General features: G+C 41.1%; 2 protein-coding genes across 3 annotated transcripts in view; both read left to right on the top strand.

Moving 5' to 3' along the window:
* LOC134459282 (growth hormone receptor-like) overlaps positions 1 to 7316 on the top strand; it is a 33370-nt gene extending 26054 nt beyond the window's left edge. For both annotated transcript variants that reach the window (XM_063211590.1, XM_063211591.1), the window contains exon 9: positions 381 to 7316. In XM_063211590.1, coding sequence (XP_063067660.1) covers positions 381 to 1082 — 702 coding nt within the window. In that variant the 3' untranslated portion in view covers positions 1083 to 7316. The remainder of the gene's footprint in view (positions 1 to 380) is intronic.
* A 1950-nt stretch (positions 7317 to 9266) lies between these two features.
* On the top strand, positions 9267 to 26190 carry hikeshi (heat shock protein nuclear import factor hikeshi). The gene is made up of 5 exons (XM_063212519.1): positions 9267 to 9611; positions 22477 to 22714; positions 22821 to 22975; positions 23387 to 23505; positions 24745 to 26190. The coding sequence occupies exons 1-5, from the start codon at positions 9582 to 9584 to the stop codon at positions 24797 to 24799; spliced, it is 597 nt and encodes a 198-aa protein (XP_063068589.1). The 5' UTR covers positions 9267 to 9581; the 3' UTR covers positions 24800 to 26190.
* The last annotated feature ends 1662 nt before the right edge of the window (positions 26191 to 27852 follow it).

The raw sequence follows: 27852 nt of genomic DNA, 5'->3' as shown, positions 1-27852 counted from the left end.
GTTTTACTTAGTTCTACACTTATCACCTTCTCATAGTGTACTTATATATACAGCATAGGTCTTACAACCTGCTTAGTTATAATATGGTGTGTGTCAGGAAAGCATAAAGGTACACAACCCAGTTAGTAATTGTGTATGGATACTCGTAACAAAAAGGTATTGATCGCGTTAATGTACAGTAATTCTCTAAGCAAACCTCTGATCCTCCTTATCATATTGTAGCAGTTCCTTATTTGTTAAATTGTAATTTTCCTTTATCATACAGGATAGAAAGTCAGGAGTTGTTTATGAATGCATCCTTTATCGTTGGAATTTTGTTTTTTGAAGAAACCTCTAAACTGCTCCCTTTTTGTTTGTTCCCTGTTTCTCTGGTTGTTAAGAAGGGGAAAATGGACGAGATCAACCGCCACTTCTCCTCGTTTTCCGGCTACAAGTCTCCTGAGTACCGCGAGGAGACCTGGTACCAGGTCTACACGGACGAAGGCTTACCTCATCATAACCGCCACCTCCAGCCAGCGCCTGCTAACGAGGCGGTCGCCCCTGCCATCACAGAGCAGCGCGCATACTCCCCTAGTCAGCCCATAATGGCAGCCAGTGATGGATCGCGTCATTGCCTTGATCCATCCCCTTATATTGAGAGCCTAAACCCCCAGGTCAGAGAGGCCATGGACGACCCTGTGTTCCCTCAGGCCGGTGTCCCAAACCCGTGGGCCGCCCATTTCGGTTTGTCACACCCTCAAGTGTCCGGGCCAAACCCGAATTACTGCTTGATCATGAACTCGGACCCCCACGGCACTACCGCAATGCCCCTGCCAGCGGGGACGCCCCTCCAGGACTTCTACACGTGCGTGAGTGTGATTGGCCCCAGTGGAGCAGTGCACCTGGCGCCGTGTTTCCCGGAGGTGGTGGCCAAGAATGCCGGCGCCCAGCACAACACCAACAACACACTACACGGGGAGGGTGGCGGCGAGAAAAGCAGCCAATATGTTACGCACTCGTTAAAAAAGGTAGAGGAGGAGCTGGATGGGGAAAGTGCCTGTTTGATACAGGGAGAATCGAGACACACGCAGGTGGCCAAATAGAAAAACACAAAACACACAAAGAAGAACAAAACACAAAACAAAACAAAATAAAACACTCCCTAAAAAAAACAACAAAAACAACAGTGAACAGTGAGTTCCTATACGTATTTTACACCCTAGCACCTATGTACTGTATATTGTACAGTATGTACCTACATAACTAAAAATATACATTTCCAAGAACTCAGGATTATACAGTGAGAGTAGTAATGGGACACGCAGAAGAGAGTGCCATTCTGTAGACTGGCTTCATTACGGCTAAAGGAAACACTGTGACATAGTGCAGAATGTGTCTGCCCTACCCTATTATATATTACATTTACAGTCTGGTAAGCTAGACCAGATGTGATTCCAATTCCAGCCAAATTTTCCTGTGTTTCATTAATAATTTATTAAAGATTAGGTCGTAATCATCAAAGATAAAGAGCACAGATTTGTTAATACAGATAACTATATGCTTGTCTTTAAAAGTAAACATGAGGTTTTCTCCGCTAAGTTAACTACAGGGTTTTCTATAAGTAATCTAATTACTTAACTGCAAATTTTGGTCTATACCGTACACGTTGGCAGAGCAGTTCCAAAAGAAATCTGCTTGGACTCCAAACACACTGTGAACATAATTTAATGTGGTATGATTGTGAAATTACAGATAGAATGTTTCCCTTAATGAAAACACATTTTCCACTTTAACTGTACAACGCTTTAACTTTGTTACATTTCAACATCTCAATGGGAGATGTAAATTGATATACATAGTTTTATTTCCATTCTCATTTTATCATTATAATCAGAAAGTACAATATGTCACACTCATACTTCCATTCCGTCACTTAAAAGACACCTCTCTCTCTCCTCCTGTTCATGATGTGATATTTGCAGTACTTCAACGCTGAGTCTCAGCCTAGTCACTACTAGTGCCCTTATGCAAATGTTTCTTTTTTTTTGACTACTTTCTTTATTTTCTTTGATAATCTTTAGGCTGCACACTCCAACACACAACGGTACACCAAATCGTAAGCTTTATTATGTCCCAACGTGTCGAGGACATGAAGGAAAACTATGAATCATCAAGTGCATTATTTAAAAAGTGAGTGCCACTTCCTCAGTGAATGTAAATAGGAAATGAAAAACGTGTAGCTCTTCAAAGGCAATGCTACATAGTGGGCGAATTGACATTTAATAAAAGTGCAATCGTTCGTTTGTCAGGAATTCAAAATTTATTAGGGTATTTTTTTCTATGTAAAAAACGAACCGGTGGTAACTTATATAGAATAAAGTTGTCGGCTCATGTTCTGTACAACACATGCATGTGTTTAGAGCTAGACGTTCCCCTTCCATTGTGAGATAGACATGAGAAACGTCATGGCATGACTGCGGTCAGACATGAGAAAAACCTCCTAGTTTCCCACCAGGAATTGCATCCCCGAAAACAAACATATACTGTTGTAATGATAGGCTTTGTCTCCACCTATAGTGGAAGGAATAAGTAAGTACTTAGATTGGATAGCATAACGTTTATTAGTACCCAAAGTTAGATTTGATTAGTATATCCTAAGGATGGAAAAGTAAGGATGTGGTTTTGATAGTACATCCTTTTGAGTGTAAATTGGTCATAATAAATATGGTCTGATCTTCACTAGAATCACAAGGAGCAATACCACCCAAACAATTGCACATTATCATATTTTTATTGGCCATAAGATGTACGGTAAACAATCATAGAGCAACAAGGAATAATTACGTACATCCTTGCATTTGATAGGTGGCTGACCCTTCTTTTGCTGCAATAACCCAGGCATTTCCTGTAGTTGCAGATCAGATGGGCAAAACAATCTACAAAACTGCCACACTTCAGCATGGTTCTTGGGATGTCTGGAGTGAATAGGTTTCTTGAAATTATGCCATACTGTATATCAATTGGAGTTTATGTCAGAACTTTGACTGGGCTATTCCAACATGTGAATTGTATTGTTCTGAAACCATTCTGAAGTTGTTTTGCTTCTAACATATGGGTTGTTGTCTTGCGTCAGCGCTCATCTGCTTTTTCGCTTCAACTGTGTGACAAACTACCTCAGGCTTTTCTGTAAAATGGCTCAATAATCTTTTGCATTCATTGTTTCACTGATGATATGTAACGGAGGCCAACTAGCAGAGTGTGGTGTGGAGCATTATCGGCTATCGGACCGGCCCTTTAGCTCAGCGCGCTTGTAGTGCCTCCCATTGCCGAACCAATGTAGTTGACGAGGTGGCAGGTTTGTGGCCCTGAGGGGGACCAGCTGTGCAGGAACACCTCTGTCACAGATAGCAAACTGTCAAGGGCCCAAGCTAGCTACCCCCATATGATGATACTACCAACACCCTACTTAAAGGTTAGGATGTGGTTTTGGCATGGGTGACGCGAGGGGGGGAAAGGTGTTACAGATTCCAAGGGCCCAACAGCACTGACAGGGCCCCTGGAGGATGCTGATAACATAATTTGTCATTTTAGGGGCCCAAAATTTGATTTTTTTCATGGGGCCCAAAATGTTTAGCAGCACCCCTGGGTTTTGGTGAAGGTGAAGTACTCCTATTTTTACAAGACTGTGTTTCTATAGAATATTTTAACAGGAACTCTGTGAAGCACATGTTGTGCGTGAGGTATATTTTCATATGCAGCTATATTTTCTGGGCAACAATGGCTTCCTCTGTGGCATTGGCCCATGTATCCCATATTTGCTTATTGTTGTCGGTTTGTAGATACTGTAGTGTTATGTCAGCAGAGATGATGGCATGTTCCAGTGATTTCTGTAAGTCTTCAGCCTCACCATCTAGGAGCATTTGAACTTCACTGAGGACACCATGCTATGCCCTTGGAGTATTTTTTTCAGGGCTATCACCACTGGGGACAGAAACAACACTGCTCAACTGTGTTTCTTTGTAGACACTCTCTCTAACCCAGCATTTATGACTGACAAGACTTCCAGAGATGGTTTTCTAACCGTTTAGAGCTTTATACAAATTAATAACTCTTGATCATAGGTGTTAAGAGAAGTTGAGGCATGGTTCACGTCAAACAGCTCCTGTCCATCAACTTCAAGACATAATTCTTAACTGGTTTGTGTTTTCCACCGGACAGGGCAGTTTTAAGCGACATCTGATCGGTTGAATTTGAAATCCCTCAAATTGTGTGTCTTGTTTGTATAGACTTCTCTAATTAGCTTTTGAAGGATCCTTAGCCAAAGGTGTACTTATTCCTTCCTCGTTTCAGAATGTTTGTAGCTTATGGTCAGTAAAAATATGATCGCATGTAATTGTTAGACTGGGATATGTTAAATCAGGCACTGTTCCTGCTTGTGTTTTCCAGAAAGGTCAGACCATTTCTTATGACCAATTTCGACCAAAATGAAACAAATTTCAAAGGGTGCCCAAACTTTTTTTCCTCCCACTGTAAATAATGGGGAGTAAATGACGTACAAGTACATTTAATTTAGAGAAAGTCTTTGAAGCATTGAAATGAGAAAAAGAAATAAGCTCCGCTTTAGCGTTCAAATATCTAAACCAGCCTCACCTGCCAGGAAACAAAGAAGGGGGCATGGTTTGTTAGGATTACAAGTATAACTTACTTTCTATCACCATTTTGTAAATTCCATCAGTATGCTATTTGTTTCTTAAAGCTGCAGTCCTCAAGGTTTCATTGTCACATTTCCTTGAACTCTTATGAGATTTTGAAGTACCTGGAAAAGGCTATTATGGAAAAACTTAATTCCCTTGCTCCCTCCAAAGCCTTTTAGCGTGTCTGCAAAAATTGCTGCGCTCAGTCAATGAGGGGTCGCTAGTTATTTCTTCTCAACAGTTATGTTTCAGATGTTTCAAAAACCACTGTCTAGATTTATCCTTAGCACTTGGTAGACAGCAGACACTGTGAAAAAAATAAGTTGCGCTCATGTGCACAACATTGACTACAGATGGGGGAAGGTTTTGGAGGAGTTACAGGTTTGGGAAGGGAATGACTGTTAGTTCTACTCAATTCTGCTTCCAGTCTAAAATAAAGGACAAGACAAACATTGCAGACTACAGCTTTAAAGGCTCTTTATGTTGTGCTTGTGTCACTCTGTAGCTCCTACTCCTCATCAGAGCCATGGGAGCAGGAATTAGGCCAATCCCTTTGACCTCCATGCTCCATTTTTTACTTTAAGATAGCGACTCATGGAGTCTATGACACACAGATCGCCATTGTCATAGTTCCAAAATAGTTCCAGAAAGTGAGTGTCAGAACACAGAACACAGTCGTAGTAAAGGCAAATGTAATTCATTTTACTTCATTTTTACGTCATCTTTGCTTGTTATGTCGTGGTTCTGTGTTACAGTAGTCTCTTGTGAACAGAAAGGCGCTGCCTAGAATTATTTGACGATTACGTGAATCATGTCACCAACTGACTTCCTGTCCCATTTGTCACAACTCTGAATTCTATGGCTCTGATTCTAGTCATTGTTAGTCATTGCTCCTCACCAATGGGGGCAGCATGTAATGAAAGGATGATTTATGAGGTTAAAATTCTAAATATGCCACCCAAGATAAAGCATTCTATGCATCGCCAATGCAAAAAAGAGGGTTCAATGCCGGGCTCGTAAATGAGCATGACCCATGACGGCACAGCTGTCATCGAACACTTAACACAGTATCAACTAATCATGTTACCTCAAAATACACGGAAGAATGAAGAGGTGGAGCACACTCGGTTTCTTTGTAATTCTTTTTTAATTTTTTTACATAGCAGCAGAAAAACAGAGAAGTGTTTTGGTGTATTGGAACTACCTAAGAAATACACACAATTCCATAAGCTCATTTGCCACCTAATTGAAGAGCTCCGTTGCAAAATGACGAATCTCGAACATTTTGGAAAACTGACATTTTTGTATTTGACATTGCATTCCATTGCATTGCGAAATGCATTTTATATACGTTTTGAAAGTATGTTCTCAAAATATTTGAATGGCAAGAATTCACACATAAATGATAGGACGTAGTCACAAACGGTCATTTCCAATAGTAAAATGCAAAAGTTTACGTTTACATCATTTTGCGACATAACTCTTCAATTCCTGTCCCAGGCACCTTGTATTGTAAGCACCAGAAGTCTACAGTAACTTGATCTTTGCATGAATTAGGCCTACAATTCAAAATTACACAAATATGTGAACATACAGGTAGGGGCCCTTAAACACACACACACACACACACACACACACACACACACAGAGTTATAAACAGGGTATAAACAGAAAGTCTGGGTATCAGGTATCGCTGGAAAAATATGGACAGATGTGTTGTGCTTTGCAAATGCTGAGTGCTTTCACAATCCGACTGTGTGGACAAGTCATTTAAAACATTGCTGTTGTTCTAAGAGAGAGAGAAAAACAATAGTCGATGACTATGAAGTCATTTTAAAACATCTAATCATAATGCAAAATAACATTTGGACTATGGCACCCAGATAGTGCACTTTCTCTCTTTCTTTCTTTCTTTCTTTCTTTCTTTCTTTCTTTCTTTCTTTCTTTCTTTCTTTCTTTCTTTCTTTCTTTCTTAAGTAAATAGGCAAATATAAAATGTTAAATACATGTACCGTAAACCATAAAAAATATATTATAGATAAGACAATCAAGAATGATGTTTCATGACAAAAAAACCATACTCAGGGCAGGCATGGCCATAGCAACACTGTCGGAATTAGCACTGTTTGTGACAAGGTGATATTGTGGTGTGTGTGAGTCTGATAACATTGTGCAGAGAGACGTTGGAGAACATGTACACGTGTGTGTCAAGTGAAATCTCTGTATTCTCTGTCTTGAACCATTTGAAATGTGCGTCAGTGTATATTGAATTTGTTTCGATACAAACCTGATAGCTGTCACCCTACGTATTTAGTTTACCACAGCATCTCATGCCATATTGGTATGTAGTCTACCTGTTTGTTTGTTTTTCTAGTTTCCATATAATGTTATATTTGTCTGTCCAATTGCTTTATTTTCTGTGCCTTTGAAATGCACTGCTCATATGTCTGATTCACAAATTCAGTTATTCAGTTATTATGCAGTCACTACCAGCCAGTTAGTCTTGTTAAAAAAAAAGTATCCTATATTTTTTAAAACAAAATGATGTGGTCATTGGTAGCTATGGTCCAAGTTTGGTCTTGTCTGTTTTTCACCCTCTGATGGCACTTTACTATGTGATGAAATAAAATACTCTAGCTCATCCACATGGGAGGACAACTTTATTTCAGTGCTTTCTTGTTAGACTGTTAACAGTAAGAGTATGCACATCACTGAAGCCAGGTGCAGGACAAAGGCGTAGAAAGAGTAGGCCTAGAAGTCTGCACACCGAAGCTCCAATTTGAAGGTTTATTCAAGTCATACGTTTCGACCGGGGGGCAATCGCTATTCCGACATAGCGCTATTCCGACATGCTGCTATTCCGACACTTTTTAGGGGTTAGGGTTAGGGTTAGGGTTAGGGTTACGGTTAAGAATGTCGGAATAGCGGCATGTCGGAATAGAGGCATGTAGGAATAGCGGCGGACGGTGGAAAACGTGTCGGTATTCCGACAATAGACATTAACTTCGGAATAGCGACTTGTCGGAATAGCGCCACGTAACCGTTTCGACCTGACAGGCTCTTCATCAGGGGGGCCGAATGTTGTATTGAATAAACCTTCAAAGAGCTACAGTGTGCGGACTTCTACTCTTTCTACTCTACACGTAGGCTACAGTGCCTTTAAGAATGCCCTGTTCAAATGACAGGTTTTCATGATGTAAAAAAAAGACATAAAGTCATATAATTTCACAACTGTTCCACCATTAACCTGTTCAGTACAATTGAAAGACAAACTTGAAGCTAAGGAAATCTGACAGATTGTGGCTGGATCTCAAATGGTGCACTTGTGCAGTTCAGGCACTATTTCAATACGATTGGTGTTTTGATTACACACTGAAAAATAGTGCCCAAAGTGCGTAAATGCGCCATTTGAGATCCAGCATGTGAGAGCATCTCCTGTGCACAGCCCTGTTACGATCACCCCACAGATGCTGGATGGAGTTGCGACCTGGACTCTGCCTGAGCCATTCCAAATCCACAATCTTCTGGTGAGGCCGTTCTTTTGTTAATTTAGATGCGCTCAAAGGACCCTAACTGAGGGTTATTGTCGTACTGAAAGATCATCTTCATCTTTAACTTTCCAACAGGAGGCAGAAGGTTTTGTGCCTACACTTGGGATTTAGAACTAGTCATAATCCCCTCCTCCCTGACTTAAGTCCCAGTTCTAGCTGAAGAAAAGCAGCCTCAAAGCTTCACTGTAGGCAATGACTGTATTCCAATATGCGGACTTCAGTCCTCCCTTGCGACCTCATGATGATGTCACTGACGACAGAAAATGTATTCAATATCTTGCAAAAGGGACGGTGAATGAAAAACAGTCCCCCAAAAGTTGCTTCGGCTAGGCTGACAGCTGGGACACTAATTCGTTTCTCCACAGAGACTGGGCCAGGAGGCGGGGCGAGGGCTCAAACACAAGTGGAGGACGGGAGTGTGCATATTGGAATGCACCCTAGGTGTTACTTGGGCGATGATGTGCTATCTGCTCTCTTATCAGAGCATATAACACTTTATTCCACATATGTTATGGAGATTTCTGATGTTTTTTTTTGCTAATAAACTCTACCAAGGTTGAACATTTTGGCCATGCGGAATGCATGAAAGCAGAAAGTAGAATGTGGGCCTAGCCAGTAACAGCTCAAAGTCATCTTTCCTGATGAAAAAACTACACACAAAAAATGGCTTAAAAATAATCTCTCGAACATAATCCAACTCTTGTTCCTCATAGGCAAACATTTATGCACATTGCACATAGACACGTACGCGTACACACAATATCTCTCTCTCTCTCTCTCTCTCTCTCTCTCTCTCTCTCTCTCTCTCTCTCTCTCTCTCTCTCTCTCTCTCTCTCTTTCACACACACACACACACACACACACACACACACACACACACACACACACACACACACACACACACACACACACACACACACACACACACACACACACACACCACCAACAACAAAAACAACAGTAACAGGAGTCAATGGAGGAGGACGGGCTCATTAAAAAGGGCTCTGGCGCCATCTAGGTATACAGATATGTCGATGCATCACCCTTTCTGTGCACTGTGCGCATGTGCTCAATCACGTTGGTCATTGCCCGGATAAACGGCTCCTACTCGAAGTTTCTAAATGTGGACAAACTATTTGCGGTCGAATGCATGGAAACTGTCAATTTGCCCTAGACAGCAGTGAGTGGGAATGTTCTGGGTTTTGTATAATGTGTATATGTGGTCATGCCAAGACATTCTGGAGATAACATGGACTTGACGGCTTAGGGGTCTGGTTTACCCGCATATTGCTAGGTAAACCATTTTGGTTTAAGTTGACATATCAGCAGCACATAAGAATTCCTCAAAGCAAGAACAATGTTTGGATGTCTCGTCGCAGGCAGATTGGTAAGTATTTTTTGTTCTATTCTGTTTATTTAGTCGATCTCACGCAGCATACTGCACACTACTTGACTGTCATGTCAGAGCTCATGCCATGCCCATGGATTTCTGGGCGATGATGACATACAAAAGCTGCGCGCGCAGCTGTTGACAGGAGAGTTCAGTCAAACGTTCAGTCCATTATCCAAACTCCCGGCCTCGATCTTCGCTGACAGCCGCCTCCGTGGAGAAAAACAAAAAACATTTAAGTTTCCCCGCTGTCAGCCTAAGCACCACAACTTCTGGGGCCTTTCCCCCCCCCAACAGCCCGCTTGCAACGGAGAATTGTGTTTTGCGAGATATTGAATCTTAGCCTATCGTCAATATGACTCCTCATCAAGAGGCCACAAGGGAGGACGGGAGATTAGATATTGAAGTGGAACCCCAGAGTAAGCTCATGACTGAAGTTGTCTGTGTTTGATGGCGATCATGGACAAGTAGGCTAAAGCCCCCTGCACACTGGGCAATGCGGTCACCGCATCACCGGAGTGGTGGCCACCTAGTGGACACCTTATTACCTCTAGTCTAGGCAGGATTTCTGAAAAGGTGCTTATTTAAGGTCCTGAAGGCAAATCATGTTAATTTTCGGCATACAACTGATTTAGGGCTATTCAAGGGTGCTGAATCCAAATCTGCCGTATGCCGGACGCAAAAATGCACCGAAATGCCTCAAACGGGCAAAATCCAATATGGCTGCCGCCACTGTGTTAAAATCCTGCAATCACTTTTCTTTTGCACTAAATAAGGTATGAATTTGAAAATAGCACTTAGACATGGGGAAAGCCATTATGTCATCAGATATAAGCTCAGATTGGAAGAAAATGCTTATGTCATTGGCTGGCAGCCACATATCGTCAGCGATTTTTAACATTTTTACTAATCTTTCAAGATCCACAGAAAAAAAATCTCTTTGTCTCTGTGAACACAAATACTACAGAAAACTGCACTGAACTGTATACTTTCACCTGAAAAAAGAAGTTTATGTCTACCTTTTTCCATTCTTTAGTTATGGGCAGTAGAACATGGGATGACACCACAAAAAAGCACTGATTTTTGACCCCAAAATACTGCACTTCTCACTGCCCATATTTTTGCTTTAAGGACATATTGTCTTTGATAGTGTTCATGTTTGATATACAACATTTTCAGGGGGGTTGAAGGGTGCTTAATGCCTTTAATTCCCAGAGTACATCAAAATGAAGGAATCCAATATGGCCGCCGTCACCAGTCTACAGTGTACATTTCTTTGATTACACAAGGTAAACTCTTAAGTACATTATGTAGCATCAGGTTTTCATACAAGGAGAATTCATTTCCATACTCAGATTTAAGATAGATATCAAAGGAAATTATTTCAGTGTAGACTGAATTCATGTTTGCAACAGGAGATTATCTTTTCCATAAATTGACCATTTGTATTTAAAATAAAATCTCTCCCTATTTCAATTACACTTTTAATGCATTATACCATGAAAAATGTTTCCACCTCAAACCACCTCACAAGACACAGACCAATGTCAGAGTGCTGAGTGTGTGTGTGTGTGTGTGTGTGTGTGTGTGTGTGTGTGTGTGTGTGTGTGTGTGTGTGTGTGTGTGTGTGTGTGTGTGTGTGTGTGTGTGTGTGTGTGTGTGTGTGTACCTGTAGCAGTAGTGTGTGTATCTGCTCGGTCAGCTGGTGTGTGTGTGTGTGTGTGTGTGTGTGTGTGTGTGTGTGTGTGTGTGTGTGTGTGTGTGTGTGTGTGTGTGTGTGTGTGTGTGTGAATATATAGGCCTACACAAAGGACATACTCAGGCTGGTATTGCACATCAGTCATCCAAAGTTATTGCATAGATTGTCTTGCTTAATGTACATATTTCAGCTGAGATGGTCACTCTGTGACAATTATAACCATTAATTACAAGGCTGGCCTTTGTTCTGTAGTACGGCAAGAATTCAACTCAACACATTGCACTGTATCAATTATTGCACAACAACCGGAGGATGGAAGGAGATCAGGGGAACAAGAGATTGTAATGAACAGTCAGACAGTCCATGTGTGTGAAATGTGGTTTTAGTCTTTGGTCCTTACTTTGATGATACATCTGTAGTGCCAATGATACATCTGTAGAGACCCAAGAACTCAGAACCAGGATAATGTCCAAGACAATGTTTTAGCTCTGTTGAGACAGTGGGAAGTTCAGAGAGGGATAGGTCTATTCTCGCTATAGGTGTGCCTCCTGAAGGCAGCAATGATCTCTTTGGTTTTCTTTTCATTCAGAGCTAGAGAAATTTGTCTCTGTCTCTGTACACCAGGCTGCCACCTTCAGTCCCTTTTGCTGGCCATACTGCAGTCATGGACGGATAGACTTTAGATGGGGGCTCAGCATGCAGCCATGTGGGGATCCAGCCCTGCTGAACAGGGGAGCAGGAGGAAAAGAGAGTCTGTCTGTTATCTTCTGTTGGTAGAATTGTGCAAGTATAGACTTTAATTTGGCCTAGTTAAAATATACTGGAATGTACATCTGCAGTGTATCAACAACGGTGCTCAGATGGAGAGAAAGAGAGCCAATGGCAGGCAGAAGAGCAAGTGGTAGTTTTAGGGTGCCTAGGCACAGAAATATGCACCTCCCTGTCTTTCTCACAACACATGAACACAATATTCAAAAATAGACTGCTAATTAACCCATTTTTTCCTAAGCCCTTTTTGGGAAAGGGTGCCCTCTTCCTATTAAATTCGCAATATCTCAGCCTCCGAAGCACATACAAACATGAAATGCCAATACCCTCCCCTTGCATTGTAATGTGTTCATTCAGCTCTAACATACCCACATAGTTAATAAAACAGCTAAAATCTCAAGATCCTGAAAAACTTGTATATGTGTCTCCAGGACACAATGGGTTAAGTTATACGAGGAGGAGGTATCAAAAATCAGAATGTCCTTGCTGACTTGGAATGTCCTTTTTTGAATATTGTGTTCATGTGCTGTGAGAAAGACAGGAGGGTGCCCATTTCTATTAGCCTTGCGCACCATCCTACGTACTTCCGCCAAGAGACTTGACTCCACACTACTTCTGATACCAGTCTTCTGTGGAGCAATGTTGCCGGTAGGATTTGGCCGGTGTTCTGACAAGCGGTCCTACATTGTAATTTTATCCTACGGTAGGATATTTTGTCAGACATGTCTGTTAAACGGTCCTACATCGCCAAAGGTAGACGACAGACATGTTTGTTCAACAACTTATCCTGATTTTTCCGACCATTTCCTTCCCGCTTCCTACAATCGTGTCAGATCAAACAACCTCCAGACCATGAATACGAAATGAAATGGTAATAGGGATGGTCAGGACCAGGCTACATTTCTATGCCTAGGTACCTAAAAACTACCACTTGCTCTACTGTCCTTTCTGTTGATGTCTTGTGTCAGGGGTATCTGTGTCAGCGTCATACTTTCTTTGTGACAGGCTCTGACTGTCCCACTAATGATCCTAGCCCTCTGGTGAAGTGGTTAGTGATTGCTTTATTGTTGGACAAATGTATATGCACATACAGTCACCCTCCTCTACTCTAACCAAAATTGTTTACTTGGTATACTAAGTTAACCTATTCCTAATCACCCCTCCTGGAGTTGCTGAATTGCAGCAACTGCTTGACTCCATGTACTCCATGCCACTTCTTGCAGATGCAGTGTTGGATGAGCCAAGCACAAGTTGTGATGTCTTTGTGTGCCTTGAGAATACATGGGTTCTAAATTTTGTTTATAACCTGACTGCGAACTAGCCGCGCACAACTCAGCCTCTGATTGTTGGAAACCGCTGTCTGTCAAAAAAAAATAGCTCACGTGGTTGGCTGCCAGTGTCTTGCCCCTCTTCATAACATTGTGTTGATAAACAATGAGAACCCATGTATAAGTGGCAGATACAGGAGCAGTGTGACTAAAGCCCTGTCCAATACCACCCATCCCACTTCGGTGACTGGCAGGAGGATAGGAAGGGGTATGTGGGCCTGACTCAATATAGAGATTGGGGCATTTTATGTAACCATGTGACATCTGAATTAGATAGGACTGATCATTGCAAAACGTCATACTTTGCTTTTGTTGCATTTGCAGCAAAAGTGCCATGCAGTGCATGATATTGTGTGTCCTGCAAAATCACTGGAGAGGAGGAGGTTGATAGGCCTAATGGTTGGGAATGAGAACATATATCAAGTAAATTCCTCACAATAACATAAACTGTTTTGATCCACGTTTCTGAAGTGAAAAGAAATCCCGCACACTGTCCATTCCACCAACAAACTTTAATACAACGTTTCGGTCATCCGACCTTCTTCAGGTAAGGATGACCGAAACGTTGTATTAAAGTTTGTTGGTGGAATGGACAGTGTGCGGGATTTCTTTTCACTTCACTGACAATCCTACGCACCTGCCCAACTACAGAGGTGTGCAAAAGCGTCTTTATTGAATTGATCCACGTTTCACCTTTCCACCATTCAAAGATATAATGTAAGCGCCGCAATAAAATCGGCAAACAATGAATTCCTAATGCACAAAATGTAGATGTGCATATTATATTAAGGCACATTCAGACGTATGTGTGTAAATTTGTCTCATAATGGAAGAGGTGGATTGAGGTGGACATATTGCATCAAGTTATAATAAGCATTACAATAAAAGTGGAAGTAGAGAAAACATTTTCATTCAAAAGAACAGCTTATTGACATGAAAGTCATCTGTCACTTGTAAACTATGAAATCATGTCCTTTTGACTCTAATCTTAAATCTGAGTATGGAGATGAATTCATTTCATTTTTTTTTTTTTATTTAAACTCGAAGAATCATTGAGAGCCCAGCCCTCATTTACAATGATGTCGAGTAACAAACAATTACACATATAAAATCATATATATATACAACATACACAATGCAACATAAATCATATAAGAGGTAAAAACTAAGACAAACTATGAATTAAAAATTATGAGTTAAAACAAGTACAAGTGTGTGATAAAAAACTTCCCAGTATTACTTTAAAATGTTCTAAAGACACCAAGGCTTGAAGACCTATCCTTTGTTGTAGGGTATTCCAAAGTGAAGGTCCACAGACACTAAAAGCCGTTTTACCCAGTTCAGTGCGGGCATAAGGGACCTCCAGTAAAAAGTTGCTGCTGCGGGTTTGATATGGGTTGGAGTGCCAAACTAAAAGAGATGAAATATAAAATGGGAGTTTACCAGTGAGGGCCTTAAAAATAAAACTAAAATAATGCATGTCCCTTCTGTGAGAAAGTGGAGCCCACCCAACTTTATCATATAACAGGCAATGATGAGTGCTATATGGATCCCCAGTAATAAAACGAAGAGCTGAATGATAGACAGTGTCAAGTGCCTTCAGATTAGAGAGTGGTGCATGTCTGTAAATAACATCACCATAGTCAAGGGAAGACAGAAAAGTAGCTTCAATTAACTTTTTTCTGCAGAAAACAGGAAAGTGATATTTATTTCTGTGCAGGAAAGATAGCTTTTGTCTGAGCGTAGTGACAAGACAGTCAGTATGTTTCTTGAATGTGAACTTGTCATCTAGCCAGATTCCCAGGTACTTATAATGTGATACTCTCTCAATAACAGACCCATCTAAAGTAGATATATTAAAATCATTTTTCATGCCATGCTTAGATCGAGTAAAGACCATACATTTAGTCTTGCTTACGTTAAGTAGAAGCTTAAGACCAATGAAGGCATTTTGTAGAGTATTAAAAGACTGCTGCAAATTCTCCAATGCTAGCTGTACAGAATCTGCAACACAATACAAAATTGTATCATCTGCATATAGATGAAAAAAGCAGTTGGAAAGGAGAGAGAGTATGCTATTTATGTACATGGTGAAGAGTACCGGACCTAATACTGAACCTTGTGGGACCCCCTTGGTTATTAGCAGGGGGTCAGATTGAGTATTACCCAATTTTACAGTATGGTGTCTGTTTGATAGGTAGCTCTGGAACCATTTACAGGCACTTGCACTAAAACCAATACCAGGCAGAATTTGTAGAAGCAGAGAGTGGTCCACAGTGTCAAATGCTTTGGATAAGTCCACAAAGATGGCAGCACAATGTTTTTTTTTGTCAAGAGAAGTGATAATATCATCAATTACTTTAGTAGCAGCAGTGACTGTACTATGTTTAGGCCTAAAGCCTGATTGGAGAGGGCTCAGAATATTATTGGTATTTAGAAATTCTTTGAGCTGATCATTTACCAACTTCTCTAGTATTTTTGAGAGACACGGTAGCTTGGATATTGGTCGATAGTTGTTAGGGTCAGTCTTATCACCCCCCTTGTGCAACGGGGTAATGTGTGCAAATTTCCATAGTGTAGGGACAACTCCAGTGGAAATAGAATAATTGAAAATGTGCAATAATGGCTCTGCTATTATATATGCCGCAGTGCGAAGAAAAAAGGGATCTAGGTGGTCTTCTCCAGTGGATTTGCGACTATCAATTGCTAATAAAGCAGATAGCACTGTATGCTTAGACACAGGATGAAGCCTAAATTCCAGATCATCGTCTCTGACATTGTCTCTGATACACATATCATGTCCAGCCCTAGGCATAAAGGAATGATTATTGCTATTATCAAAACTTTGACTGGCTAAAGAAAAATGTTTGTTAAGAGCACTGCAAATGTCTGATTTGTCTTGTAGTAGACAATCATCAAACTTAATGGAAGAAGGCATAGGTGTAACAGATTTATTGTTTTTGTAATTTACAGCCTTCCAGAATTTTGCAGGATCAGAGTACGAGCTAGAGACAAGGTTAAAGTAATAGTCAGATTTAGCCTTTCTTACAGATAATGTACATCTGTTCCTGATTTTCCTGAAACTTGCCCAGTCAGAGGCATCCTTGCTCCTCCTTGCTAATGACCAAGCCTTATTTCTTGACTGAAAAAGAGAGGAGAGTTCAGGGGTGAACCATGGGTTTGTTCTACTTTTTACTCTTATCTTTTTAAAAGGTGCATGTTTGTCGACAATGCAAATAAATGAGTTTGAGAAAAACTGTAGAGCCAAGTCAGCATCAGGAATTTCAGTTGTGAGATGAATGTCACTTTCATAGAGATCATTTAAAAAGGCTTGCTCATTAAAATGTTTCATAGTTCTTTTAACCAAAATGCGAGGCAGTGCTTTGGTTAGAGTGCTGTGCCTAATACAGGCAATGGGACAGTGGTCACTGACCCCTAAATCAAAAACACCAGTTGCGCTAATTTTGTTCATCTTATTTGTAAAAAGTAGATCAATAAGAGATGATTTGCTAAAGTTCTTAGAGTTTGGTCTTGTTGGATCATTAATAAGTTGATCCAAAAATAGACTTGAGAAAACATCTCTAAGATGTTTGGAGGCATCAGTTAGCCAGTCAATATTAAAATCCCCAAGAACCAGAACTTCTGAGTCAGTGAATCTAGATATCAATTCTGCAAGCTGATCTATGGATTTAGAATCAGCTGACGGGGGTCTATAAATCCCAACTATTATGAAGGAGTTGTTATTGGTGCCATAATAAACCTTTAGTGCAATAAATTCAAAGGATTTAGGTTCACTTAAGGAGTACAGAAATGTGACAGAGAAATGTGACTTCACGTAAATAGCCACACCCCCACCCCTCCCGACCCTGTCAATTCTAAATAAATTGTAGCCTGAAAGGTTGACTTCAGAATCATCAATTTCACTCTTCAGCCAAGTTTCTGATAAAACCAAGATATCTGTGTTAGTTTGAGCAATTAAAATATTTAAGTGGTCCATTTTATCTCGTTGCAATATACTTCTGATATTGAGGTGGATTAACCCAATGCCTTTTCTGTCCTTAAAAACACATGGATTGTCCAAGCGAACAACGTCAGGGGTAGACTCCAATGGACATGTAGCATTCATGACTTCAGGGCTTAGTCCATTATTGAGAGGGATATCAGGAGAAGAAATAGGAGAAGAAATAGGAAGGACAGTCTCTGGCAGGGAGATATCATTGCAGATGGGCAGGCTTTGACATTTCCGAGGAGCCAACTGCTGGCCAGAGGAGGTATTTGAATGGGAGGGTGAGCAAGCAGCAGCAGAACGAAGTGATCTGACATTAAGAAGGGCCATCTGTAGGTGATGAGAGGGGCTACTTATTGCCTGTGTAGTTTGATCCCCAAGTGATACAGCAGGAGAGGGAGAGCTGCAATTATCAGCAGGACCCATAGTAGAGCTGGGTGTGTTTGTGAACTGGATTGGGTCATGCTGTGTTGAATGTCAAGGTGTGCTGAAAGCAATGAACTGAATAAAGTTGGTGGTTAGCTCTAGTAGGCCCAGTTTGTTTGGATGCACCCCATCAGATCTATATAAAAATGATTTGGTCCAGAATATATCAAAATTAGCAATAAAATCATGACCAGCTAGATTGCAAAATTGTTTCAGCCAGGTATGGAGACTATGCAATCTGCTGAAACGCTCTGAATTACTGGAGCTAAGTGGGATAGGGCCTGACATTATGCAGCGTTTCCCGAGGCTTTCAACAGTGAGACATAACGTCTCCAGCTCATTCTGTAGCTTCACAGAGTTCCGGGCCATGACGTCATTTGTCCCCACGTGAGCAATGACAGTGTTTACGGAAGAATGTCTGTTCAATAGAGACGGAATGAGATGAGAGATGTCGACAACCCTTCCTCCCGGGATACAGTACGTGATAGCACTAGGAATAATCAAATCTCTGACAATCGAATCACCAACAATGAGAATTTCAGGAGGGTATTCTCCATGTATGACTATCTATAGCTACAATGTAATCAAGAGTCCACTGTCTGGTGATGGCGTCCATATTCGATTAATTCATTTTGAGGTAGGCCTATTAAAGAGGTTTTTGAGGCTAATACACAGCATATTTGAATATTTGAATTAAGCACCCTTCAAAACCCCTGAAAATGCTGCATATCAAACATGAACACAATCAAAGACACTTTGTCCTTAAAGCAAAAATGTGGATTGAGACAAGTGCAGTATTTTGGGGTCAAAAAATATTGTTTTTTGTGGTGTCACCCTATGTTCCTGTTGCAATCATGAATTCAGACTACACTGAAATAATTTCCTTTGATATCTATCTTAAATCTGAGTATGGAAATGAATTCTCCCTGTATGAAAACCTAATGCTACATAATGTACTTAAGAGTTTACCTTGTGTAATCAAAGAAACGTACACTGTAGACTGGTGATGGCGGCCATATTGGATTCCTTCATTTTGATGTACTATGGGAATATACATTTATTTATACATCATATTGGCATTAAGCACCCTTCAACCCCCCTGAAAATGTTGTATATCAAACATGAACACTATCAAAGACAATATGTCCTTAAAGCAAAACTATGGGCAGTGTGAAGTGCAGTATTTTGGGGTCAAAAATCAGTGCTTTTTTGTGGTGTCATCCCATGTTCTACTGCCCATAACTAAAGAATGGAAAAAGGTAGACACAAACTTCTTTTTTTCAGGTGAAAGTAGACAGTTCAGTGCAGTTTTCTGTAGTATTTGTGTTCACAGAGACAAAGAGATTTTTTTTCTGTGGATCTTGAAAGATTAGTAAAAATGTTAAAAATCGCTGACAATATGTGGCTCTCTGCTTTTAAAATGGCTGCCAGCCAATGACATAAGCATTTTCTTCCAATCTGAGCTTAAATCCGATGACATAATGACTTCCCCCATGTCTGAAAACATAAAAATAAGTGATATTTTCAAATTCATACCTTATTTAGTCCAAAAGAAAAGTGATTGCAGGATTTTAACACGGTGGTGGCGGCCATATTGGATTTTGCCCGTTTGAGGCATTTCCATAGAGGTAGAAAATAACACTAGAGTGGACATGGCAAATCACGACAGCACTGGGAAGTGGCACATGGCGCCTCCCATTGTCTGTAGGTAGTGTAGGCACCTTCAGTCAATTCAAGTCAATGGAGAACACGCCCACCTCTGTTAAAAAATGGACTAAAACTGTGTGAATATGGAGTAACCCATTAATCAAAGACCAGATTTGAAATGTCAGAATAAATATCTACTTACATGATATGAGTTGATAAAATATCTAAAAATCTAATTATATTAATTCTGCACATATTTAGCAACACACTTCAACTGTTGTCCTTGTGTAGAGTGTGTTGATGGACATTTTCACATTATTAAGCCCTTTTTTGACAGAGGTGAGCCTCCTTGTCCATTAATTTCCATTTATCAGACCTACCTACAGATAATGGCCGCCACAGATTGCCGTCAGAAGGGGGGCGGGGTCACCTCTAGTGTTATTTTCTACCTCTATGGGCATTTCGGTGCATTTTTGCGTCCGGCATACGGCAGATTTGGATTCAGCACCCTTGAATACCCCTAAAGCCTCCTGCACACTACATGCGGTAATACGAATCCGATTTGACCGTTAACCATTCATTGTCTATGGAGAACCGCATTCCGTATGCGGTTGGGGTCCGGACAGTCCGGTGCGGAAGAAAGTCCGCATCCGAGAGCCTCCGCATACGTTCAAATATTTCAACTCGTCCGGAAAATACCGTGCCTGACCGTGCGGTGAAGAGAGCTGTTGCTATGGTGATGATAAACACTTTAGGATTTCCCGCGGATCTTCTCAAAAATTAATAGATACATATCAAAATTACGCCGTTTTAAGCTGTTGAAAACAGGGATAATGTCCAAACTTGATCATTATGTAATCTACACTAGAAAGAACAAGAAAACAAGCGGTTATGATTTGATACGAAATTACGAAAACCAAACTCATCACCAGACGCAGCAATACTTTTCACACATGATCTTTATCAGTAACACATTTCAAAAAAGTGAAACGAAGCGTTTTTAGTGTTCAAATAAAGAAGTTTGGTGGCATTTTATGCTCCGTCCGCCATGTTTCAAACAGCCACCACTAGACCTTGCTTGCGGGAGTTTTTCTGAGGTAATACGGTGTCCACTAGGTGGCCACCACTCCGGTGATGCGGTGACCGCATTGCCCAGTGTGCAGGGGGCTTACAGCAGTTGTATGCCGAAAATTAACATGATTTGCCTTCAGGTGTCAACTTTTTTGAAAAATGACCCTGACTACTCAGAAAAACTCCCGCAAGCAAGGTCTTGATATTTATCTATTAATTTTTGAGAAGATCCGCGGGAAATCCTAAAGTGTTTATCATCACCATAGCAACAGCTCTCTTTACCGCACGGTCAGGCACGGAATTTTCCGGACGAGTTGAAATATTTGAACGTATGCGGAGGCTCTCGGATGCGGACTTTCTTCCGCACCGGACTGTCCGGACTCCAACCGCATACGGAATGCGGTTCTCCATAGACAATGAATGGTTAACGGTCAAATCGGATTCGTATTACCGCATGTAATGTGCAGGGGGCTTTAATTAATGTTTCAGTGGAGCTGCCAAAAATAAATGGGACAGCGGTACAATAATTTACAACTTTTTGTCATGAAGTATTAATATTAATCTACATTCAAAAGTACGGTAGTTATAAAATGCAGTACTCTTTAGCTCTCCACTTGTCTGTTTAGTGTTTGTGTTTGATGAGGCGTGCATGGCATGACATAAGTATTTGTAAATGATCATAATCAGTCATATTCACTTGGCCTGGCCACAGATTAGTAAAAATGAAGCACATAGGCATGCAGACAGATTTTTTTTTTTTTTCCAAAAAAATATCCTTGTAGGAGTGGGCCGCTCTCAGGAGCTCTGTGAATTCCAGCGTGGCCTGGGCAACAAATCCAGTCATGAAATTTCCTTACTCCAAAGTTTTCCACAGTCAACTGACAGCTTTATTATAAGAAAATGGAAGAGTTTGGGAACAACAGCAAGTCAGCCACAAAAGGCCATATAAACTGATGGAGATGGGTCAGTGGATGCCGAAGTGCATAGTGCAAAGAGGTCACTGACGTTTTTCACATTCAATTGCTGCAGAGTGCTTCACATGCTCCATATGACCTTCAGGTCAGCCCAAGTACCGCACTCGGAGAGCTTCATGGAATGGGTCTATGGATGAGCAGCTGCATCCAGGTGCAATGCAAAGAGTTGGATGCAGTGGTGTAAAGCATGCCGTGACTTATGGTGTAGGGTTGCTTTTCAGGATTTGGGCTTGACTCTTAAGTTCCTGTCAAAGGAAATTTTAATGTTTCAGGATACCAAAACATTTTGGACAGTTCCGTACCCTCAACCTTGTGGGAACAGTATGCAGCGGGCCCTTCCTCTTCCAACAACATGACCATGCACCAGTACATAAAGCAAGGTCCATAATAATCACACATCGGTCTAACTTAGACTTAGGGCCAGGCCTACTCGACAAACATCAGTGTGTGACCTCACCAATGCACTTAAGGTCAAACATTCCTATACACACTTCTCAATCTTGTGGACAGCCTTCCATGAACAGTCCACTCTATAATACTGCAGTTGCAAAAGGTGAACCGACATCATACTGAACCCTATGGGTTAAGTTCATGTGTGAGTCAATGCAGGTTAGTGAATACCTTTGGTAATATAGTGTATGGATCACTTATGTTGAACGAGGAATTACATTTTAACACAAGCCATTTAGGTTCATATAGGGGGTTTTGCCTTAATAAATAAAAATCGTTCTTAAGAGACATCAGTTAATGTTCACTAGGGAGTTATTTGTATCTACTATGTCAGGCACAGCTGTAAAAAACAGGTAAGAAATCACTAAGGGGGAAAATAGTTTTGCACAGCATTGTACATTGGTCTATGTTTCCATTTGTTCATAGACAAACCAATCTTTTAGTATGTTTTAATGAAACATTTTTCTCTTCCTTATCTTTTCTTACTCCGTAGGTCCAAACTGATTCCCAACAGGTGGCAGAGGACAAGTTTATTTTCCACCTGTCAGACTATGAACACGTGAACCACGTGGTGATCTTCATGTTGGGCACGGTGCCCTTTCCGGCGGGCATGGGCGGCGCCGTCTACTTCTCCTTCCCGGACCCAAATGTTGGACAAGTGTGGCAGCTCCTGGGGTTTATAACGAACGAGAAACCGAGTGCCATCTTCAAAATATCTGGCCTAAAAGATGGTAAAAAAGAAAACAATAATCATTACATTCATTCCATTACATACAGAATTGACAAATTGTGTCTTCATTTTTAAAAGCCATAATGTTTTTGCTCTCTCTACCGTAGTGGGGGGAGGTGGAGCGAATCCCTTTGGTATGATGTCAGCGCCCCAGGCCCCCTCAGTAGCTCAGGTCGGTGTGTCGATCGAGACTCTGGACCAGCTCGCTCAACAAACTCCGGCAGCCACGGCAACAGTGTCCACCCTGGACACATTTACTCAGGTACATGTGAGGAGCGTCGTTGCAAAATGACGTACATCCATTTTGGGAAATTGACATTTTTGTAGTGGGCATTGCTTTGAAAAATGCATTTTTATATAGGTTTAAAAAGCATGTTCCCGAAAGTACAAAAAAATGCTGTACAAGACATTTAGCAACAAAACTCTCAACCGCAAGAACATTTAGGATTCATTTTTTTTTTAAAGAAAACATTAAGAATCCCACAGATCACTGATCATTTCTGGAATTTCAACATATTCTAGTACAGGCTGTTCCAGATAGGCCCTATTAGGGGAAGTCAAAGAATCTGGTCGTATGCAGTGCCAAATTGAGATGAGATGGTAGGGCAAACCAACACACAAATTAATAGAAGCAATGAAAATAACGTGAATAATGTTTATTCTTTTTCTGCAGTTCACTCAGAAAATGATTGAAAGCCTGTATAACTTCACCTCATCCTTTGCTGTGTCGCAAGCTCAGATGACACCCAATCCGTCAGAGGTGTTTGTTCCCGCGAGTTCTATTCTCAAATGGTAAACATAAAGACATTTTTCCAGTCTAGCACATGAAGTACAGTAGGTCACACCATTTAGAGTCTGAAGAGACTTCATGTTGTATTTGTGCCTGCTCCTCACACACTATTTCATCATGTTCAGGCTCCTTTTGACACGGTTGCCTCTCAGTTGATATTCTATGTTAATAATATATCTGAAAAATTGTTGATAATTTGTACGTTTTAATGTCACCCTGCTGTGGACATGCTTGCAAACAAACAACATTTAAAAAGACATACTGGATCCAAAAGATAACTTAAGACTTCAAAGTGCTATGGCACATACATATCACAACACACTGCTCTTTTCGATATTCAGCAGTTGTCGAAATGAAGACAGCCACTACAACAACGAGTTGCTTCTAGTCCCTCTCCTCAAGGGCTACCCATTCCCAGGTTTACATACACACTTCAATCATTAAATTTTCCAGTGACTGAGCTTACCAAACAATGACACATACTACAACTTGATCACATATTGATCAGATTTGTCACGCTTAAGCGTCATTGGCATTAAGTGAGTCAATACGTAATCAAAGTTGATTAAGTCGCTATTTGCTTGCTAAAATGTATGGGTTCACACTTACTGGGATAGTCACCTAAATCTATCCTATGCTTGCGGCAGGATACCTGTGTGCAGGCACGTTTCGTGCATGATTGGGCACATTCGTAATGAAGCATTGCTGCTTTTGCTCACTTTGCCAGTCTGATGCGTTCGATTTAGAATTTTCGAACCACAATGCATCAAACTGGCGCATGTACACTGCCTAGCAAAAGCAGCACTGCTTCATCACGATCGAGCCCAATGAGTTGCCATGCGTATTTCATGTCAATTTTGCGCGCGGGAGGACACCTGACACAAGGTACGCAGGCGAGTGTGTACGGTGCTATATGAAGTCTTTCAGAAAAATCACTTCCTTGATCCCCCGGTTATCACCCCAAACCCACAGAGCAATATTGACCAAAGCCTGAGGGGTGATTTTCCAAATTTCTATGTTGAGATAGCGGTAGAGTCAAACAATGGTGGAAAACATTAATGAGAGCCCCATTGGCTATCTGCCCCCAAGACGATACCTCCAATGTCATGCCAAGTGCTCCGGTCATCCGTATGCAAGTACAGTATGTGCGCTCGGTCGCAAGCGGTTGCATGCATAATTCAAGGCAAACAGCAAACATGTCCCCGGCCAAAGATGTTAAATTTCTGCCGTCCTTCCCACAGGTACGAAAATTTTCAGCGACGAATGCAGCAGAACCCTTATTTCTGGAAAACGTGAAAAATATTTACAGACTTTGAAGTGGTGCCACCAACTGTCCCATCTACTGAAAGAAGTCCCAAGTGCAAGTTGTTACACCAAGACCTCCGACATGTCAAAAAAATTAATGCATTGGTGTGAAGAATTATTTTCTTCGACAGTGAATCAAACCATTTTTTCGTATTTGTCAATAAATGCATGTTTTGTTAAAAACGAAAGTCCGAGAGAAGCGTAATGAAATTTGGCATGCCTAATTTACCACCTGCATTCTGTTCTCCAATCAACTGTCATTTGCTTGAATTCAGCGCAAAAAGGTAGGCACGCCACGTCATTTGGTGGAATGTCAGCGTACTGGAATTTGGAACGCCCCTTCATTAACTATACAGCATTTTTTCTCCACTCACCTGTCTTCAGTCAAAAATATTTCTTTCTCGCTCCCACCCACCACCTCGCCTTTCGCCTTCCTCCCGCCGCTGTTCGATCAATTCTTCAAGTTCAACTCACTCCATTGCTCTCCAACCGTCATCTGCTGGGGGATGCACAGATACTGCCCGAGTTCTCAGTGGCGCCCCGTACATTTCTCCGCCGTGGCAGTACTTCAGCACCACGGCCAGTGATCTTGCCCAATAAGCCACGTAATCTATCTCAGCTTCTTGTGTGCAGCAGTCCCTGCGGACCCCGTGAAGCACTTTGATGATTGGTCCACCGTGTGGACAGCCACTCTCCTGCGAGAGCGGCACGATCACGAGAAGTCCGTTCTCCAGCGAGAACGAAGATGTACGCGTACATGCTTAATCCAAATTTTAGAGAGTGAACTAATGAAATATTTTTTGTACAGTCATTGTGGATGTACCATCATTATTATCTTTTGATAGGACACATGGGGTATGGTATAACTAAAGGTGAAAGGTCAAGTCAAGTCAAGTCGGTTTTATTGTCAATTTCTTTACATACACTGGTCATACAAAGAATTGAAATTATGTTCCGTACTCTCCATGCAGACATAGACATGGACTTTAGGAGTGGACATAGACAATTGGATTTGACAGTACACATAAGGGAAAGGTGTTGCTGCATATGCTGTGTTCCTTTGATACACTGGTAAAATACAACCTCTTCAAGTTTTGTCAGAGGACGCATTCAACTTCTTGGAAAAAATGAATGTCTTCGCAATAAAAGGTACCACGCACTGATGAAGGCCTGATAGCCGAGACGCGTTTGCTTTTGGACATGGTGGTTATCTATAAGTAATGAGACTTAGTTTGTGAGTGCGGATTTTTCTTCTTTCACAAAATACAACCCCTACTATAAGTTTTGTTGCCTATCCATATTGTTGGGTCAACAGCTAACACCTTGACTTTCAAGTAATCAATTGGCTTCAGAAGTCCACAAATGAAGAACCCTCCCAAATTAAGTCTTAGTGTATGTCCAGAAATAAATTTGTTGCACAGAAGAAAGATCAGATATGTTATTTATATATTCAATGGGACAAAAAGTTGCAGAAAAAAATCAACCACTAATTAAATATCAATAAAACAAGAAAAAAAAAGACTTAAGGGGACCGTAACCGGGACTTGTCTAGGCAAATTAATACCCATTTTAAAAAAAAACTTTGGCTGCTTTCGTGGAACTGGTCACACACAAACCTAAAACCAAATTTGCCAAACCAATAGCACAAAAACGGCTTTGTTCTCAGTTTGGAATATGTAACATACACTTAGCAAAATGTAACAAAACAATTAATTGCACAACACTCCTTTTGCATAACTTGCGTAAGGTGTGTGTGGAGTTACGCAAAGCAAGTTGGCTTTTACAAAGTGTCTGCCCAGTTTGCCTGATTTGAGCTCTGCAAAAATAGTTCAAGTTACAAAAAACATGTTGTAGCAAACAGAAAAACTATAATAATGATTTACCATGGCTGCTCAACTCACCAATGGTCTGATTGAGAGTGCAGAGGCAAAGCATGCTAATGTACACGTAACATAAATACAGTGCCAACGGGGACCATAGGTTCAACTCCAGCCAACAGCAAAAAGGCTAATTTACTTAAATGACCCCATCATGCTGTATTTCATACTTAACTATATAGAATATGCAAGACTTCAAACAAATCCAATGTTAGGCCCTGCCGTGTCTCAAACAGGGCACTGCTGGGGACCCGAGTTAGATAAAAGCGGGAGTCTCCTGTACTGTAGCATTCGGCCTCCCTGTTCTTGGCCTGATCTGCGTCAGCAGTATCTCAGCAGTGGCCTGCCGTAAGGGTCTGCACACCTTCCTTCATGATTTTCTTCTCATCAGAAGACTCCTTGGCCGTGCAGACTTTGACAATCTTTCTGAGCTTCATAATTATTTCGTGTGTGTGTGTGTGTGTGTGTGTGTGTGTGTGTGTGTGTGTGTGTGTGTGTGTGTGTGTGTGTGTGTGTGTGTGTGTGTGTGTGTGTGTGTGTGTGTGCGCGTGCGTGCGTGCCTGTGTGCATGCATACACACGCACACACGCAAGTGCACATGGTCATTCGCCACCCTGGATGACCTAAACAGGTACAGTATAGATAAAGTAACCAAAATGTGTGGTCTTGACTTTCATTTGAGCCTTGGACCCCAAATCAATAAAATAACATCTGCATAGTACTTACATATTAGAAACGGTGTTTAACCCATTTTGTCATAAGCCCTTCTTGGGAAAGGGTGCCCTCTGCTTATTAAATCCTATATATCTCAGCCTCCGAAGCACATTCAAACATGAAATGAGATGCATTTAAAAGCTAGTCCGTAGACTCTCGTTTTGCCTTAGAATGTGTTCATTCAGCTCTAACTTACCCACATTTTTAATAAAACAGCTCAAATCTCAAGAAACGGAATGCAGCGTATGTGTGTCTCCAGGACACAATGGGCCTTACTTTCCCAACAAGACGCAGAGAAACTTGCGCATGTGTTTGTTACTAGATTAGATTACTATAAAATGCTCTCTTCTCCGGTCTGTCCAAAAAAAAGTCAACTGGCAAATTACAACTCATTCAAAATTCTGTGGCAAGAATTCTAACTCAGACCTGAAAGATCACTCCTGTTCTGGTAGG

This window comes from Engraulis encrasicolus, chromosome 12 (genome assembly GCF_034702125.1).
Source record: "Engraulis encrasicolus isolate BLACKSEA-1 chromosome 12, IST_EnEncr_1.0, whole genome shotgun sequence".
NCBI classification, from domain to species: Eukaryota; Metazoa; Chordata; class Actinopteri; order Clupeiformes; family Engraulidae; genus Engraulis; species Engraulis encrasicolus.
This window is presented reverse-complemented; position numbering and strand designations above follow the sequence as displayed.